Source organism: Diadema antillarum, unplaced genomic scaffold (assembly GCF_040938485.1).
Source record: "Diadema antillarum isolate AM-2024a unplaced genomic scaffold, OU_Dant_1.0 seq00001740_RagTag, whole genome shotgun sequence".
Taxonomy (NCBI): Eukaryota; Metazoa; Echinodermata; class Echinoidea; order Diadematoida; family Diadematidae; genus Diadema; species Diadema antillarum.
Window position 1 is genome coordinate 372364 of NW_027272423.1, and position 19853 is coordinate 392216.

The 19853-nt window shown below is 37.2% G+C and overlaps 1 protein-coding gene across 1 annotated transcript; it reads right to left on the minus strand.

The window, feature by feature from the left end:
• Positions 1 to 521: 521 nt before the first annotated feature.
• Positions 522 to 18174, minus strand: LOC139711966 (uncharacterized). The gene is made up of 3 exons (XM_071623812.1): positions 18135 to 18174; positions 15789 to 17396; positions 522 to 742 (listed from the first exon to the last, which is right to left on the minus strand). Exons 1-3 carry the CDS (start codon positions 18172 to 18174, stop codon positions 522 to 524), a joined length of 1869 nt encoding a protein of 622 aa, XP_071479913.1.
• Positions 18175 to 19853: the final 1679 nt, after the last annotated feature.

Below are 19853 nucleotides of genomic sequence, written 5' to 3' on the forward strand. Positions count from 1 at the left end.
AGTCAATTGCAAAGGAACATCATCATTTGCAATACTGGCAGGAAAAAACAGAAGCAAAGGAAGATGTGTCTCATCATTTTTAGATTCATTATTACTATTGCTGTTATTACTGTTGTAATCATGATAATTATTTTCGGACTTTCTTTTCTTTCTTTCTTTTCATTATCTTTATACATATTTTTTAGGGGGGTGGGTTGCTATTCAACAATTCTGTTCTCGTGACCTGACCTTCATTTTTTTTCCTGTAATGAAGTTAATGATATCATGCCAATGACAATCTTGATCTCGATTTCCTGTGATGCAATAAAGTCGCAGAATCATGTGATATACTCCACTCTCTTATATTATCCAAATTGTCTCTTCTTATTTTATCATAAAGTATGTCCACCGAACTTCATCAATGTGGATTCATCGTGCTACAGCCTCAGCACCAGTTCGGTGAAAAGAGTTGAACGAAAACAGCCTGCGATGCTTTAGGATCCAACCTCGTGTCCATAACATCAGCGAAGGAACAGGCACTGTTAGCAAGTCATATCAGCACCGTAGGGTCTAGCAGAGAGTTCTGGATCGGGCTGACGCAGATAGACGCCTTTACCTTCACATGGATGGATGGTACCAACCTGACGTTTACTGACTGGGATGGAGCCACGCCCCATGACGAAGGGTCTGACTGTGTAAGGATGAGGGGTGGGGCTGGTTGGAGATGGAATGATCAGGTGTGTACCATGAACTACAATGTCTTCTGTGAGATCGAAGCAGTAGGAGGAGGTAAGAAAAACTTTCATTGTAATCTTTTCTGTTTTAACCGTGAAATTTGAGTTTTTTGCTTTGAAATACTTGCAAACATCGTGTCTAACATCACATGATTTTCCATAGTTTTTGTCCATTTTTAAAGGAAGGTGTTTGCATGGTGTAGTACATAAGATACACTGGGTTTACGGTTCACCATGTGTAGTCCTTAGAATGACTGTTAAATGACAGGAGAAAGATAGAAAGGTCGATAAGAGGTAAGAAATTGAGTAAGAGTATTCTTTCTGGAGTGAGTGTAGTCCTGAAAAGGACTCTTTGCCATAAAGTAAACTCTTCTTTTTCTGTGGTTCACAGTCCTTTTCAGGAATACACTCACTCTAGAAAGAATACTCTTACTCAATATTTCTCACCACTTATCCGACCTTTCTTTCTAACTTTCTCCTGTCATTCCAACAGTCACTCTAAGGACTACACATACATGGTGAACCGCAAACCCAGTGTATCGCACCTATTGCTTATGTTAGCAATCAGCAGTATTTTTACTGTAAGTTGCTCTCGACTAAATACATCAATTAGACAAAGAAGAGTACTGGCACCTTTCGCCTTCAATAAATGAAGCTGGTTAACTCGTTTTGATTTGATATGTTGATGATGGTGTCTTTGATGACGATATCTTTTCATTACTCTCGCAGCATGTCCAGCAGGTTTTACCGATCTTTACGGAGACTCATGTTACATGACCAGCGGGACGGCGACAGACCGTGACTCGGCTCGTGATCATTGTGACGGATTCACAAACAGTCATCTTATCTTTATTGAATCGAGTGGGGAGAGGGACCACGTGATTTCGCTTGCTAACAGTGCTGGTAAGCTGACTCCGTTGTACAACATAATATAACACATAAACAGGTAATCAAAGTGATTCGAACAAGAAAAATTAAAATTATCATATCTCACGGGTCAATCAATATACATGTTTGATGACCATAATAATGTCACGGTTTGGTTTAGTTAGTGACTGTGGCTACCGTTAAGCTCATGATGAGCAAACTTAGAAACTTTCCTCAGCTCATTTTGTAATTCATTATTTTAAACTTTTTTTTTTCCAAGAAAGTTGTCTTTAAAAATTGATTTCAGCTGACTAGGAAAGGCAATTTTACATGTGCCTGTATACTGGACAAGGAACCTACTACACGTTGTATTTCCTGATTCTCGTGAAAAAAAAAGAGTCTCCACGAATAAGATTTAATAATGTTTTCAATGTTGATGTTTTGGGGGTTTCTTTTGCCGCCATGGACCTAAACATTAGTATTACCTCATTTCACGTCGTGCTCAAAGTTATTTTTCCTGATTGTAAGGTGACGGAAAATTGAAATTTCACATGTGGTATTTTTTTTTAATGCTCTGTGTGCCAACTGCAAAGGACTTCCATGACTTACACTTCTTATGCCGTCATAGTTAACAAAATTCTGCCTCAGTAGTCACGTGATGATAATTTGTTTGACAGGATACAGTGACGTGTGGCTTGGACTAACGCAACCAACCCGAGGCCAGTATCAGTGGATGGACGGGCAGACAGTGAATTATACTAACTATGGTTCTATGACCAAGGGTACGGACTGTTTCGTTATCGCGCCCTCTTCCTACCAGTGGGACAGTCTGGTCTGTAAAAGTAGTTCTGTCTACATCTGTGAAACGGAAGGTGAGTTACACATTGGAGTTCCTGTGTATATGATATCATGGCTAGCATTCTTTCTAATACATTCCAGATTCAGTGAACGTGTGTCGTCTCGAAGTGCGATTTCGTTCCAAGCTGGCTTTGATTGACTATGACAAACCCTAAAAACTGATTGAAAGACATATTTCATTAAAAAAAAAAGAAAAAAAAATGGATGATATATCAAAGTTTTACCAAAAAAAAGGATGAAATACAGTCTTATTAACGAAGTCCTATAATTAGTAACCTACCTGAAAACAAAATGAAGTGTCAAAACATTGCTTCTGATGCCTCACATAATAGTGTTCATCGAACACATGGAAATAATTATAAAAGAGCATGCTTTTATCCCGATCTATATATTAAAGACAATGTTAATGTTTCGCCACATTTTCATCGACTAGTCTACAGGAGAGTTGATGATTGAATCATTAGATGTGATTTACATAAATTTTACAATATAGAATTTTCAAAGTATTCTGATTACTTCAAAGCAACTGTGATTCTTCTCTCGAAATAGTGTACCGTTTTCATATGAATAAGAAGCAGCAATCATCTTAACAGCAAATGACTGTGTCTATAAGAATGGTGACAAACCTCAATATGATTTTACGACATTCGTACTAGTCCTTTTTAATGAACCAAATATAAGAGAGAGTTGAGGAAGTGATCTCTTTCATGATGTTTACATAGGATATTCTGATAATTCTCAAGCAATTGTTAATCATCCTCCTCTCAGATTGTTTTCACAACATTGTCAGCTTAGTTGTTGCAACAAGAGCATTTCAATAACCAACCTTAAAGGGATTTATATTTTTGGTTGAGATGAGGCATTAAGATTTTAACTTTTTGCAAAAATTATTAGATATGACTTGGAAAATATACACTGTATAACAATGCATAATTACATTTCCACGAGGAATTCTGGGCAAATTTGTTTGCTGAACATTGTTTTTGAAGACGATGTAAAACAAAGAGGTCCTTATTAAAGACGGTGTCACCTTTTGTTGTGAATTCTTTGGTTTAGGTTATATCATTGATATTCCAAATCCAATAAAAACGCCAACATTATTACCGTTGAATACATGAAAAGTTTCTTATTGCCTCACCCCTACAAAATGAATGAATAAATAAATAAATAAATAAAAAAATAAAAAGTAAAGATGGAAAAAGAGAGAGTAAAAGATAGACCTGAAACTCCATCTCAACCAAAACTATATCATCCCTTCAATCTACATCACGTCATAATACTCCTCAAACATTGTACACTCACCAACCATTTCTTCATAATATTTCTTCATCTGCTTAGCCAGTTCCATTTCGGTCACTCGAATGAATATTCCTCATTTTTTTTTTTTTTGTTCGTATATTAGTTTATTTGCACTTCTTTTCTATCTAGGAGAGACGCCAGTTATCAAGAGACAGCTACAACAATATTTCACCTTGACGAAAATAAACACGGCGCCCTCACCGTCATCTGTCACCACACACTACACCTGTTCTTCTGGGATCCGCTGTGCTCAACGATGTCTCTCTACCGAAAAATGTCGATCATTTTTCTATGAGGCCTCCAGCGGGCGCTGTCTCCTTGTTTCTGCCACTGTGAATCTTGTATCATCTGAGGATATTGATCTGTACATCACTCTATCGTGAGTGATGTCATAATGATTTGATTAAAGACAAGGTAACGTGGCAATATTATAAAATGGATATGTTGGCCTAGCTCGGATATTCGGTGATGCCCGGAAGGAATTGTGTACAGCTCTAATTCAGATATATATGTGAGTAAACACACAGCCAAAGAGTCTCGAGAGCCTTCAACCATCACCGATTTTGACCGTAGGCTTCGATACACTTAATGGTGATGGGACGTTTTATTCTAGCAGCCTGCTTTGTCATGGTTACTGGATTATGGATTGATTGATAAGGAAACATGTATCTTGGCAAAATAAAGATCGTTTTGATCTGGCCAACCGTCGGATAGTGTTTTCAAGATTCAAATATGTTATTGTTCTTCGCGTAGATCCTATGCTATAAAAATGTGTTTTTATCAAATTCAGATATCGTTGGTACACATCGTGGGAAGGTGAAAATGGATTTTCTCCACCAGCATGATCTAGAAGAACGCTTTTAGGAAGTTGCGATATTTATTTCCCTCAATTGTACGTAAATATTACTCGAATAAGCTGCAAGCAGCAGTAGATCAAAGAACTGGCTTGATCTTTTCCTGCCTTTTGCAAGTGAGGTTTTGATTAAAACTTGTACACACTGTACTTGCATATGAAGAGTTTGTTTGCAAAAACCGATAAGTCCATATTTGCCAAATAGAGATATTTGCGATTAAAGGTCAAGAAAAATAAAGAGAATAATAAGAAAAGTTTCGCTTCTTTTGACCATTACTTAAAAAAGAATAAACCTTTATATGTAGTGAACAATGTATCATTAAAAAGGAATTATTTTGTACTTTATGACAGAGATCGTACTTCAAAATCCTCAAAAGTGGACTTATCGGTTTTTGCAAACAAACCCTTCATATTATTTCGAAAGATTATGGAAAAAATTAATGTTCATAACTAACATGCAATACATGGTGTATGATAGCACAAGGCTATTATATATTATATGATATTATTCAAGGAATTTTCAGCGAATTATTATAATTATTTTCAGACCTACTTTTTGCAGTGAATCTTGATCTTAATTAATGCAGGCATATTCCTGTTAAGGAAATCCAGGAAAAAACAAAACGGATATTATTTCCTAAATTGTATTATGCGACACTTCAATGAAGTATGTGTTTGCAAAATTATTTATGTGGACTTCCTTGTATGTGCATAATGTCTTCAATGCAAGTATTTATTTGTTGTATGTTGACGGCCTTATTCTTTTCTTGTTGCTCTGAGCCTCGATATCTGTTTTCTGTTTTATGAGAGCGCTATACTAAATCACGAGTCCTGTTACTTCCTACTAGCTGTTCAATCACTGACACTCATATTCTGTATAATAACTCACAACAGATTGCATTACCACTGCAATCTTGAGCAGATAACTAATCATCATTTTTTTTTTAAAGTTTATATTGAAAAGTATAATATCAGTAGCAGCCTCAAATGTGTATTCTTGTCTCAAGCCATTGGTTGAATTGGTGGAAAACTCTGATTAGAAAAAAAAAAAACACGAAAAATAATGAACTGTCATCAAAACAACGGGTGCTGTTCGATATTCCGAAGGTTTGTTATTCCGAAGGTACGTTATTCCGAAGGTTCGTTAATCTGAAGCATACAAATTCCCTATACTAACAGGTTCGTAAATCCGAAGAAAAAAAAAAAGGTTTCGTCAAACCGAACATTTGTGGCGTTATTCCGAAGTTTCGTTATTCTGAAAATAAAGAAGGGTTCGTTATTCCCAAGGTTCGTTAATTCGAAAATGAAATAATTCGTTATTCCGAAGGTTTGTTGATCCGAAGTGATAAAGGGGCCGTAGCGGACCTTTGGAATAACGAGTTTTGTTTTTTATTTGAATTAATGAACCTGCAAAATAACAAACTTTATTTTATTTTCGGATGAATTAATCTTCGGAATAACAAGCCTCATCACATTTTCGGATTAACGAAACTTCGGAATAACGAATCTTCGGAATAACAAACCTTGGGAATAAGGAGCTATAACCAAGACAACAGCTTCATTGTAGGATTTTTTTTAATTCTTTATTATTATTATTATTATTATTATTATTATTATTATTATTAGTTCTTCCAAGTACAAACTGCATAAGGAATGCAAATCTTACCGACGAAGTGTGTTCTGAAAATGATGCTACCATGAAAGAAGAAAAAGAAGACCTTTCTCTCTATGTAAAGGACAGAGGAATTCTATAGTTTTGGTTGAGACGTGACTTCAGATATCTAACATTTACTGATAAGATAATGAGAAACGTGTTATAACATAGAACGAATAGTTCAATGAGTAATTCAGCATTTATTTGAGATGGTTTTGAAATGGGTCCCACAGCTCTGTTTGTCAACGTTTTTGGATGGCTGAGCTATTCCAAATCAAGAACGATTTTTCATGAAATAAACTTTGAATTCCTCTTAGAATGGCAAGCTTTATACTGTTTCAATATAAATTGGTTTCTTGGCATCTCGCAGAAAGTTATAGAAGTCCAATCCTCATTTCCACCAAGAGTATACCATCCATTTAAGAGAAGAAATGGTGGTATTTCATGAAGCGTATGGTAAAACAGAAATCTAATGAGAGATCTGAATTTTTCAATCGACATCATGTATATTAGAGAACCATTTATGTGCCAATTCATTTGATTGTTAGCATGCCAATTTACAGTTTCACGGTGAGTGCCCTGTATTATAAGATAGTTATCGGGCGAATCTATAATCAGTTTGACAGTAATTTTATGACATCTTTGCGAATTTACAAGTAGACATACCAACAGGAGTGTCAAATTGTGAGTAAAGCACAATCACATTGTTTTGTATGCTAATAGTTCAGTCAGTAAAACTCATGCAACTTTACAAATGGATATTCGCATTATTTCATTCATAACCGGAACAAGTGTTACTGTGAGAAAATTTGACAGCAATTATATACAATGAGACTTGATATAAGCGAAAAAGGGAATGTGTGTAATAATCATAGTCATAAGTGAACATCATAACGGACCTTAGTCTTTGTACATAGAATAAAAGTAGTGTGTGGCACGTGGAGTCTCGAGCAGTGACTAGAGTTTTTATTACTAACCTTTTGAAAACAGACTGTCATTGAATTTTGTTTGAACTAAAAATGCAACATTTAATTTGTTAGATTTTGAAAGAGTGTCCTATACTGATGAACGTAATTGTGATTTTGCGTTTTAGTTAGATAGTTTCAAGTAAACTTTTGAAGAAAAAGGTTATTTCAAAATCCAACATGTAGCCTTATGTGTGTATTTATTCTTAACCGACCACATCTGACAACTTCTTTCTACGCTTTACTTCCAACAAACAAACAAACAAACAAACAAACAAACAAACTAACTAACTAACACTCCCTGGGCGTGATGTTATATCCTTTAAAATCACTGCGTATTGAGTAAAAGTATTCATGAAAACCTTAGCTGTGAATGCTCATAAGGACCCAATTGATTTATTCTTGGGTTCTCGGAAAGATTACACCTGCGGTGGTATAGATGGTAGGGATGAGTGAGGAGTTAATGGACAAACATCACAAGTCAGGTGTAGATATCTCGAGTCACCGTGTTCCGACCGTTTGGAACAAGATTCCAAGGATGATGATGGGCATCCAACAGAAGAAATCAGTTCCGACATTTACAATAAGAAACATCCGAACCGCCATCTTGACGTCACACGCTTGCTTTGCGTGTTAGAGCAATGTCTGCTACCCGGATATCCCCGCAGATGGCCCGCACAATCCATGGCAGGACCTAGCACGTATTGCCCATAGTTGCCCGGATGTGCTCACGCATATCCCTTTTACCCGCATTTGTGTTTAGGCCCTGTCACACCTTCCCGGGCAAGCCATGTGGACTTGTTTCGTGTGGGTATGTTCCAGCATATAAAACAATTTCTGAGGGCGGACAAGAATTCTGACGACTTGACTTTTGGGAATTGATAATTTTCCCAGTGTTTTAGGAAAATGACAAGAGTGAATCAGATTTTTTTTTTTCAACTCTAAAAATGCAAAAGCTTCGCCGTGTGGAAGAAAACTATCCTCTCCAACATAGTCCCCTCCCAGTCAAGTTCCATGCACCTGTACACTGTAATGTCGCACACGAGGATCATGAACTGAGTCATGCAGATGTCTCTGAATATTTCCTTTTCTTACTTTTTTTTTGGTAAGTAGAAATGGTAATGAAGTCACCAAGAGTGTGTACCAGATCTCGGAATTTCATAATTGATAAAGCAAAATCTCTCAATCTTTCGATAAAATCAAAGAAAACTACCGGTCAGGAAAACTTCGTTATGACGGGAAATCCACTGTGTAGGTCCATTCACCAACAAGAAAGCTGTTTGAAAATTTGATGTTCGACGTTCTGGTGAGCATTCTTGTCGGAATATTTACGAAAAACATTAACAAAGACGATAACATATATGGAGATTGGGAATAGCTAAAACATGATATCTGTATTTTTTTTCAGTACGCATCTTCACTGTGATTACGTAATAAGCTTTATAGAGATGGAGGGGGCTGATGACAAAATATCATACACAAAATAGGGTAATAAAATTGTAATTTGGAAATAAATATAAACACACACACATGCATACACACACACACACACACACACACACACAAGGAGTACACAAAATACAAACCAAGTATCTCGATAGCTACATGATGTACCTTTTTACTGAACACAATGCCTCTTTGATATCAAAATTTTGGTATCAAAATCCGCTATACAAAATTAAATAGCGGAAGTGATTAAAAATTGAAACATATATAAAATTCAAAATGCATAACATTACGATTAAATACATAAAAGCAATAATGATTGATGTATATACCTTCTTATCCGCATTCTCTTCCAAAATACATGAACTACTTTCTTTGAAAAATATGCTCGCTTGTAATATTGCGACAAGATATGTTTCGTAATTTCGAAATCAAGTTCTGAATAGTGATTATATATACGTGTATAAAATACTCAGTATACGGTAAGAATAGCTGTATTTATGAATACAAATGCCAGTACGATGTTTTGCCAATGTTATGATAAACACTTTACTGAAAACAAACGTATGCTTTACATGGAATTAGACGTAGGTTTTATTACACATGAACAACATTACATTGTGAATGCGTGGTAAAAGTATTCATTAAGAAAAATAAGAATAGTATGTACGATCAGCTAATACACACATGTACCATCGACTATTTATGTACTATGGTAAGTGAATGTCAGAACATAATACTTCTACACTTTAAAGTGGAGAATAAGGCAGTTACACAATTCATTCTTTAGATTTTAGGAACACGAAACGCTAACATAATATAAGAGTTTTGTCATATCAACTTCATTCACAACTTTAGTAACATTATTCGTTTGATTAACACTGACCAAGGAACTTTCTTAAGTACAAGAATAGAAGACCTTCTATTTTGTTTAACGTTTCGAGCGATTAAACCTATACCACCTTTACTTCACTGCACAGTAAGAAACTCTTTTTCATTTGTCGAAGAAGACTTATGTAGATAAAATATGACTAAGTAATATTTATTAACAGATAAATACATAATATAATGAGATTAGAGTCGAACCTCTCTACTATAATTTAGCTTAATCATTAACTAACAATCAGGGCAATCATCCCATGAGGTTACAACATTTCTCTGCAATTATGTTGATGAAATAGACACAAGGCTGACTGTACACATACTGTAAAATCAAAGTCCGCCAGACACCGTCTATACTCTTCTATTTTCAAAGACTTATTTAACAGATGCATGAGCACAGATTCGAGATACAAAGCGTATCATCGAAGAGTATTTGTGACTTTCGAAAAACACATTCCGACATTTTATCTCACAGAGCTTGATTTCTGTTGATTCAGTTGGTTTCATGCTGAAGGTAAAAAGGAGCTACGCTCTGTACTATCAAATAAGAAACAACAAGTGCGAAGCGATGCATATTGAAAGCGGTATATCTTTATTTTCACCATTTCTCGTAGCTGAAAGCATGACCTAAAAGAGTCATTCTCGCCATATATCATAAACTTTACTTCATTTATACAGCACTGACTGATAGACCACAATATTATCTACCAAACAGAAAATCATATGAGGATCAAAGTCCTTCAAATCTTGTTAAGGCCATTACGTTTGATCGGGGCACGTAAGCCCACACATCACCTAGATTGAACTAGGCAAGGCATTTTCAAAATACGCTTCTCTTGAATTAGAAAAAAGATGATACTCTTTTTAAACGAGAACACGACAAATACAATGCGAAATGACATAGAAAAAATTCTAGTACAAAAGAACATAGACAAGTAATTTGAAAGTGAACTGCACAAAACACAACTTTTATGACGTTAGGGAAACTCCATTGGTCAACATTTTAGAATAGGTACATGTATACAGAAATGAATAGCTCTAACTAAACAGAGAGAAAAAAAAACCTGATGAACATAGTAAGAAAAAGTAAGATCTAAATAACAACAAATGATCCATCTGCAACATACTGCTACGGCAGTCATAAAGAATGAGCTCCCATGACAGTCACTCCAATTGGACACTTAAGTTGTCAAGGCTCAAATAACGCTAAGCCTAATCGTTATTTATAGTTGGCTAACAGATACAAACATGAAATTAATTGATAATTTTAAGATTGTGGAACAAGGAACGTCTTGCAATCAGATGGTCATGTGCCATGTCTCGGAGAAGTTACAAAAGTATACCCTGTATGTACAAATACACAATTCCATATCCGGAAAAAGCTTATAAACTTTTGCCTCCATAACTTCTACCTCACGGCCGGTACGATATAGGCTATTTGATACACAGATATAGAATATTGACATAATGATCATTATGTATTAATTCAGGAATGACATTCTACTCGGGTAGCATTTGTCAAAGTAGATACATGTACATTATATATGATTCAGTGATTTATATCAACAGTTGAATACATATTGAGTCATAACTCTCTACTAGGTTAATCATTAACTACAAGACAATCACAAATGAGCTGCAACATTTCTCTACAATCTCTTGTGATCAATGTACACAAGGCCGACTGTACACAAGATGCTCTAAAAAAAAATAAGTCCGCCAGGGTGTCGGCGGCAACATGTAAATAACATGGACTTTTTTCAACAGATGCATGAGTAGAAAAGATATACGACGGGTATTTTTGACCAGTATTCGTGACTTCAGTAAAACACATTCCTGTATTTCATATCACAGGGCTTGACATTTCTGCAGTTGACTTTATGCCAAAGGTTAGAAGGAGCTATAATCAGAAAAGTAAAAACGAGTGTGAAACAATGCATATAATTAAAAGCTGTACATAATTATATGGAATTTGCACCATTACACAGCGGAAAGCTTGTGCATTGATTCATTCGTGCCATATATTTATGAACATTACTACATTTAAAAAATACTGACTTATAGACTACAGTAGGTCATTTTCGCAATAAGGACCAATATAATTTCCCTAAAATCCCGCTTTGAGACATGTAAGCCTTTACATGACATAGATTTAATGAGATTTTTTTTTTTAATCTCTCTGTCTAAAGTTTCCGTTATGTAACCAAATCACCTAGATTTCACTGGGTAATGTAATTTACATACAGAATTACTACAATTTCACTTGTCATTGTAAAAATATGTGCGTACAGTACAACAGAGCATATGTGACCCGCTACAACAAAAGGATCCTAAAGTCGCTGACGGCTGGGCCGAGAAAATCGAGTTTTAAAATCATCTCATCAAAATTGGTCAAAACAATCAGATTTCTGTTTTTGGAATAATTTTGTAGGCTAATGTTTTGTCTATCATCTGCCGAAATTTTGAAGATAAATGATCATACGAAAGGCAAGAAATTAGCGTTTTTCTGGGCCATGATTTTCCGGCTTTCAACGTAACAGAAACGTGTCCGAAGATATGGAATTAGGGCCACAAGTAGACTCCGCCCCTAGCAACGAGGGAGTGATGTTATTGGTCAGTGCGTAGCATCCTTATTACTGATTATAGTATATATATATATATATATATATATATATATATACTTACGTATATATGTATAATTGTAATATAACTTGAAGCAGAAAAAGGAATAGTGGCTCTATTAAACAGGAAGGTGAGAATACTTTGGATTAATTCTCCCATTAAATAAATGGAGTGTTCTGAAAGTTAGCTTTTAAATAGTTTTACAGAAGACATCAAGGATATGAAACGAAAATGTGTTTTTTGTTGTTGTTTTTTTAAATCTGATTTTGAAAATTAAAAAAAGCTGTATGGACAGTGCAGCCGACAGGGCTGGTAATCTCTGGCGAGGTTTATAAGCCCCGAAAAGCATCTTAAACAAACTTGCTTTTTTACCACTGGCAAATAATCTGTCTTTAAAACACCAGCATTATATCATTATACAGACTAACGAACAGGGAAACAATGTGTGTAGTATCATTCATCTACATTATTTATGTTTTTTTTTTTGACTGAATCTATGCTTTAAGGCAACAATATTAGTTCGTGGTACTATAGCAGAGAGATCATTACCTCATCTAGTTAGCGTCGCATCGTCATTCATGCATCAGAGCAGCGACTTCAAATCCTTCTTTTTTTTAATAAATGCAACAAAGTATTCCCCAACATCACAAGAACATGTAATTACAATCAGATAATACAAGAATATGGCTACACAGTAACGAATGTGACGTTAATTAAAGATTTCACAGTACAGAGGACAAATGATCAATCAGATCTAAATCAGTGTCAACTTTCACACTTGACTGCTGACATTGATAAAATACCTAAACAACAATTGACATCTTCTTTCCAATATAATAACACCGTTTGTTTAGAAAGTTGAATATGTATGTCGAATACGTGTTCTGGACATGATATGCAGGCTACATGTTCTGTCCATGCCAGTAGAGCAAGTAAAGGCTACTCACATATAGAAAGAATTGACACGTGGTATTCCGACAATATGTAACATATTCAAGAAGTATAAAGGAAGTTCTGTGAAAAAAACAATCCACTGATAGCAGCATGTCCAACAAAATGTAACGTGTAGTAATTATCAGTAAATTACATCAAACAGTAAATCACTTCATACGAATCAGTTCCTAACAATAAGCAAAATGTACTCGATATGTGCGCATAAACAAATTTTTTAACCCAAAATGTCGATTAGTAATATTAGAGTCCCTCTCTATATATCCAGGCACACAGGAACACGATGGATATCTGCATGTGATAAGCTGCGCATTTCCATCAGTCACTAAACGTACATAAGGTTGAATACCTTATACACCCACCATACAACCAAAAATTTACAGGACTTTTGCTTCACGAAACAAGGTGAATAAAAATAGTTTACATCTTTAGAAAATAACTTTTATTCTAAAATCTGGCCATGAATGGAAGATTGTCAGATATGTTTCAAAAGAGTTGGTATCGGAATGTTTAATGACTACATATTCAAAAGCCTGTCATGTGATTGGTGTATGTTTTTGAAACGACTGACAATGAATAAGAATCGTTTGTACAGAAGAGTGTCAATGATTACTTAGCCTACCACTCTATTTTCTGAATTTGAATAATCCTTCCAGTTCTCGTTGGAACCTCTACAGTTTTCCTAAGTTGCTCCATCCCAACTCTTCAAGTCGATGCAGCACTCTCGAGTAGCCACTATGAAGTAACTAATAGGTCACTATTAAGATCTCTACAACAAGGTATATGAGACTATCTGTGGTTGAGTCATTCATTTCGGCACCTTTGCTGTTGAGATATTTCACAATGATGAGATCACCTTCTGCAGCAGCAGTGCGTTGGAAACGTCAAGTTCGTGTGTTCTCGTAAATGGTATACTGCAATCCTTTGAAGGAGTCTTGGCATTATAAAATGTTAGCACTGCTGCCAATGGTGAATATTATGAACTCAAAATCTTTCTGGATTACAATATGCAAGGATGTAAGACCACTTTAACCTTTGGTATTGATTTCTGCTTTTCCATCAACAAGATTGGAACGACTTCATGCTGATCGTTAAAGAAGACTGAGAAAAGAGCTGAGTGAACTTACTCTTTACACATTTTTGGCACATCCTTGGTCTAAAAGTTGGAAAACAATATGATGGTCTCTCATAGATCAGTGCTTAAAGAAAATGAATGCTCTATCATTTGCAGCACTACATGTACGTCAGCTCCTTGCTCAACAAGATAGTGTACAACGTCTCGATGACTGTTCAAACACATCACACGTAAAGACGAGATATCATCATTCATTTCAGTATTCACGTCTGGTTTTGTCGACAAGGATTTGAACAACTGAAAGGTGTCCATTTCCATATTAACAACCTCCGTGGTAGCATTGACATCTGCTCCCCTGTCAACAAGGAATTAACTCTGAGATGCCCATTGTGGTACGTAATATGCAACGAATTATCACCCCATGGGTCAACGCATATCAGCTCCACTGATGTCTAATGGGGGTGAAACGACATTCTTGTATCTTTACATAGACGCAAGGATGAGAGCATTGAAATCTTTTTCATTAGATGCATTTATGTCAGCTCCTTGTTCAACAAGATTTTGAGCAACTTTCAGATGCCCTTTCGAACTAGCAAATCTGTAGCGGGGTAAAACACTTTTTCGTGATAGCATTCAGAACTGCAGCTCCCTTGTCAACAAGAATTTTGACAACCGTGAGATGTCCATGCGGACACGCAGTATGCAAAGAACTGGTTTCGTTACTGCATTGACAGCAGTTCCATGTTATATTATGCATGAAGGCTGGGGGGGGGGGGGGGTGATGGACCCTCTTTCGTCAGCAGTATTTAAAACAAGACGTCTTACAATGTCTACGTGTCCATTCTCAAAGGCTCTTTGTAAAGGTGTAACACCATTTTTGCTGGAAGAATTTGCCCGTTTGCTCCCCTGTTTACAAGAATTTTGGCATTAATAAGATGTCCATTTTCACATGCTTTATCCAACGAATTTCCACCGTCTAAGGTTGCTGCATTCACATCAGCTCCATGGGTTGTTACGTATGACACAACACGTGGTGTTCTTTCATTAAAACAAGGAATACGGGGTTGAAGCCTTCTTTAATCAGCAGTGTTTACCTCAGATCCTTTTTCAAGAAGATAGCGTGCAATCTCAAAATGTCCATTGTCACGAGCTCTTTGTAAAGGTGTAACGCCATCTTTATCGGCATAATTCACGTCTGTTCCCCTACCTACGAGGATTTTAGCAATGTTGAGATGTCCATTTTCACATGCATAATACAACGAAGTTTTGCCCTCAATGGTTGCTGCATTTACGTCACCTCTGTGGTGAAGCATGTGAGAAACAAGACTTTTGTATCCTTTCATAGATGCAATGATAAGGGCATTAAAACCCTTTTCATCAGCTTCATTTGGGTCAGCTCCTTGCTCAAGGAGATAGTTTGCCCTTCCAATTTGTCCTTTTATACATGCTTTTTGTAAAGGTGTAGTCCTATCGTTTGTTGCAGAATTCACGCCGGCTCCCGAATTTGCAAGGGTTTCAGCTTCATTGTCTAATATGTGTGAAACAATATCTTCGTTCCGTTCCTGAGATGCTACCATGGCTGGATCAAAACCCTTGTCATTACCCTTATCTTCGTAGGCTCCTTTTTCAACAAGATAACAGGCTATTTCCTTATTTCCATTTCTACGTGCGATCTGTAGAGGAGTATCACCATTTTTCGCTGCAGAATTCACGTCTGCTCCGTTGTCTATAAGTATTTTGATAATTGTGAGATGTCCCTTGTCACATGCGATATGCAGGGAAGTTGAGCCGTTAATGGTTGCAACATTCACATCAGCTCCGTTGTCTAATAGATATGCAACAATACTTTCGTATCCTTTCTCAGATGCACGGATGAGGGCAGTGGATCTCTTTTCATCAGCTGCCTGAACGTCAGTTCCTTTATCAACAAGATAATCAGCAACCTGTAGATGTTCCTTCGAGCTAGCATAAAATAGTGATGTAACGTCATCTTTCGCTTTAGCATTTACATCTGCTTTCTTGTCAACGAGGATTTTGACAACTATTACATGGCCATTCAAACATGCGACATGCAAAGGTCTGTGATCGTCAATGGCTACTGCATCAACATCAGCTCCGTGATTGATTAGGCATGAAACAATAGCTTCGTGCCCTTTAAGACATGCCAAAAATAGGGGTTTGAAACCTTCTTTATCTGTAGTATTCACGTCAGCTCCTTTTTCAACAAGATAATGTGCAACTTCTGCATGTCCATTCTTACATGCGTTTTGTAAAGGTGTAACGCCATCTTCTGTTGACGAATTCACTTCTGCTCCCCTGTCTACAAGGATTTTGGCAATTGCGTCATGCCCACTTTCGCATGCATTATGCAAGGAACTTTCCCCACTAATTGTTAATGAATTCACGTCAGCTCCGTGGTCTACAAGATGAGAAACAAGATTTTGATGTCCTTTGACAGATGCAAGGATGAGGGGACTGAAACCTTCTTCATCAGCTGAATTTACGTCGGCTCCCTTCTCAAGAAGATATTTTGATACTTCACATTGTCCGTTTTTACATGCGTTTTGTAATGGCGTAACACCAGCTTTGGTTGATGAGTTAACGTCTGCTCCCCTGTCGACAAGGATTTTCGAAATTTTGAGATGACCATTGTCACACGCGACATGCAGCGAACTTGTGCCATTAGTGGTTGCAGCATTTACATCAGCTCCGTGGTCTAGTAGGTGTGCAACAATCCTGTCATATCCTTTCCTGGATGCGCGGATGAGGGCATTGGAACCCTTTTCATCAGCTGCCTGAATGTCAGCTCCTTGTTCAACGAGATAGTGAGCAAGTTGTAGATGTCCTTTCGCGCTTGCATAATACAGGGGAGTAACATCGTCTTTGGCTTGAGAATTCACATCTGCTCCCCTGTCAACAAGGATTTTGACAACTGCGAGATGTCCATTCACACAAGCAACATGCAAAGGCCTATGATCGTCTATGGCTACTACATCCACATCAGCTCCATGGTTTGCCAAGTATGCAACAACATCTTGGTAACCTTTCAGACATGCAAGAAACAGAGGATTAAAACCTGTTTCATCAGCAATATTTATATCGGCTCCTTTTTCAACAAGATAGGGTACAATGTCTACGTGTCCTTTCTCGCAGGCTCTTTGTAAAGGTGTAATACCATCTTTATTGGATGAATTCACGTCTGCTCCCCTGTCTACCAGGATTTTGATAGTTGTTAGATGCCCATTTTCACATGCTTTATCCAAGGAACTTTCACAGTCAAAAGTTTTTGCGTTTACATCAGCTCCATGATTTAAAAGATGAGAAACAAGAACATGATATCCTTTCATAGATGCAAGGATGAGGGGATTGAATCCTTCTTCATCAGTGGCATTTACATCGGCTCCTTTTTCCAGAAGATATTGTGCTGTTTCAAGTTTCCCGTTTTTACATGCGTAATGCAAAGGTGTATTACCATCTTTCTTTGCTGAATTCACGTCGGCTCCCCGATCGATAAGGATTTTCACTACCCTGAGATGTCCGTTGTGGCAGGCTAAATGCAAGGGACTATCACCGTCATAGTTTACTGCATGTATATCAGTTCCAAGGTTTATTAAATGCAACACAACATTTTCGTATCCTTCCTTAGATGCAGCCATAAGGAGATTGACATCCTCTTTATCAGCTGCATTCACGTCAGCTCCTTGTTCAACAAGATATTGTGCAACATCCAGATGTCCATTCAAACTAGCAAGCGATAACGGTGTATTGCCGCTTTTCGCTCTAGTATTCACATCTGCTCCCCTGTCAACAAGGACTTTGGCTACTGTGAGATGTCCTTTTTGGCATGCAAAATGTAACGAACTAGCACCCCCATGGTTTACTGCATGTATATCAGCTCCATGGTCTATTAGGTATAAAACAACATTTTCATGTCCTTCCTGAGATGCACAAATGAGGGCGTTGAACCCATCTTCATCAGCTGCATTCATGTCAGCTCCTTGATCAAAAAGATATTGGACAACTTCCAGATGTCCCTTTAAACTAGCATCCCTTAGTGGTGTAACACCGTCTTTCGCTCTAGTATTCACATCTACTCCCCTGTCAGCAAGGATTTTGGCTACTGTGAGATGTCCATTTTTGCATGCAAAATATAACGAACTAGCACCCTTATGGTTTACTGCATGCAAATCAGCTCCATGGTCTATTAGGTATAAAACAACATTTTCATGTCCTTTCTGAGATGCACAAATGAGGGCGTTGGAACCCCTTTCATTAGTTACATTCATGTCAGCTCCTTGATCAAAAAGATATTGGACAACATTCAGATGTCCGCTCAAACAAACATCTATTAGCGGTGTACCACCGTCTTTCGCTCTAGTATTCACATCTACTCCCCTGTCAGCAAGGATTTTGGCTACTGTGAGATGTCCATTTTTGCATGCAAAATGTAACGAACTAGCACCCCCATGGTTTACTGCATGTATATCAGCTCCATGGTCTATTAGGTATGAAACAATATTTTCATGTCCTTCTTGACATGCTAAGATGAGTGGATTGAAACCTTTTTCATCAGCTGCATTTATTTCAGCTCCTTGTTCAAGAAGATATTGGACAACATTCAGATGTCCGCTCAAACAAACATCTATTAGCGGTGTACCATCGTCTTTCGCTCTAGTATTCACATCTGCTCCCCTGTCAACAAGGATTTTGGCTACTTTGAGATGTCCATTTTTGCATGCACAATATAACGAACTAGCACCCTTATGGTTTACTGCATGCAAATCAGCTCCATGGTCTATTAGGTATAAAACAACATTTTCATGTCCTTTCTGAGATGCACAAATGAGGGCGTTGGAACCCCTTTCATTAGTTACATTCATGTCAGCTCCTTGATCAAAAAGATATTGGACAACATTCAGATGTCCGCTCAAACAAACATCTATTAGCGGTGTACCACCGTCTTTCGCTCTAGTATTCACATCTACTCCCCTGTCAGCAAGGATTTTGGCTACTGTGAGATGTCCATTTTTGCATGCAAAATGTAACGAACTAGCACCCTTATGGTTTACTGCATGCAAATCAGCTCCATGGTCTATTAGGTATAAAACAACATTTTCATGTCCTTTCTGAGATGCAAGGATGAGTGGAGTGAAACCCTTTTCATTAGCTGTATTTACGTCAGCTCCTTGTTCAACAAGATATTGGACAACATTCGGATGTCCTTTCAAACTAGCAAGATATAGTGGTGTAACACCGTCTTTCGCTGTAGAATTCACGTCTGCTCCCCTGTCAACAAGGATTTTGGCTACTTTGAGATGTCCATCTTGGCATGCAAAATGTAACGAACTAGCACCCTCATGGTTTACTGCATGTATATCAGCTCCATGGTCTATTAGGTATAAAACAACATTTTCATGTCCTTCCTGAGATGCACAAATGAGGGCGTTGAACCCATCTTCATCAGCTGCATTCATGTCAGCTCCTTGATCAAAAAGATATTGTGCAACATTCAACTGTCCGTTCAAACTAGCATCTCTTAGCGGTGTACCACCGTCTTTCGCTCTAATATTCACATCTGCTCCCCTGTCAACAAGGATTTTGGCTACTGTGAGATGTCCATTTTTGCATGCAAAATGTAACGAACTAGCACCCTCATGGTTTACTGCAT

Excerpts from the sequence above, each read along its gene's own strand:
- LOC139711966 (XM_071623812.1), bottom strand. The coding sequence starts at position 18,174 with ATGAATGCAGCTGATGAAGATGGGTTCAACGCCCTCATTT. Across the intron at positions 17,397-18,134 it reads TGGGTTCAACGCCCTCATTT|ACAGGGGAGCAGACGTGAAT; the intron begins GTGCATCTCAGG and ends AAATCCTGGTAG. Across the intron at positions 743-15,788 it reads AGGAGCCTACGAAGATAAGG|AAGACATTGTAGTTCATGGT; the intron begins GTAATGACAAGG and ends TCGATCTCACAG.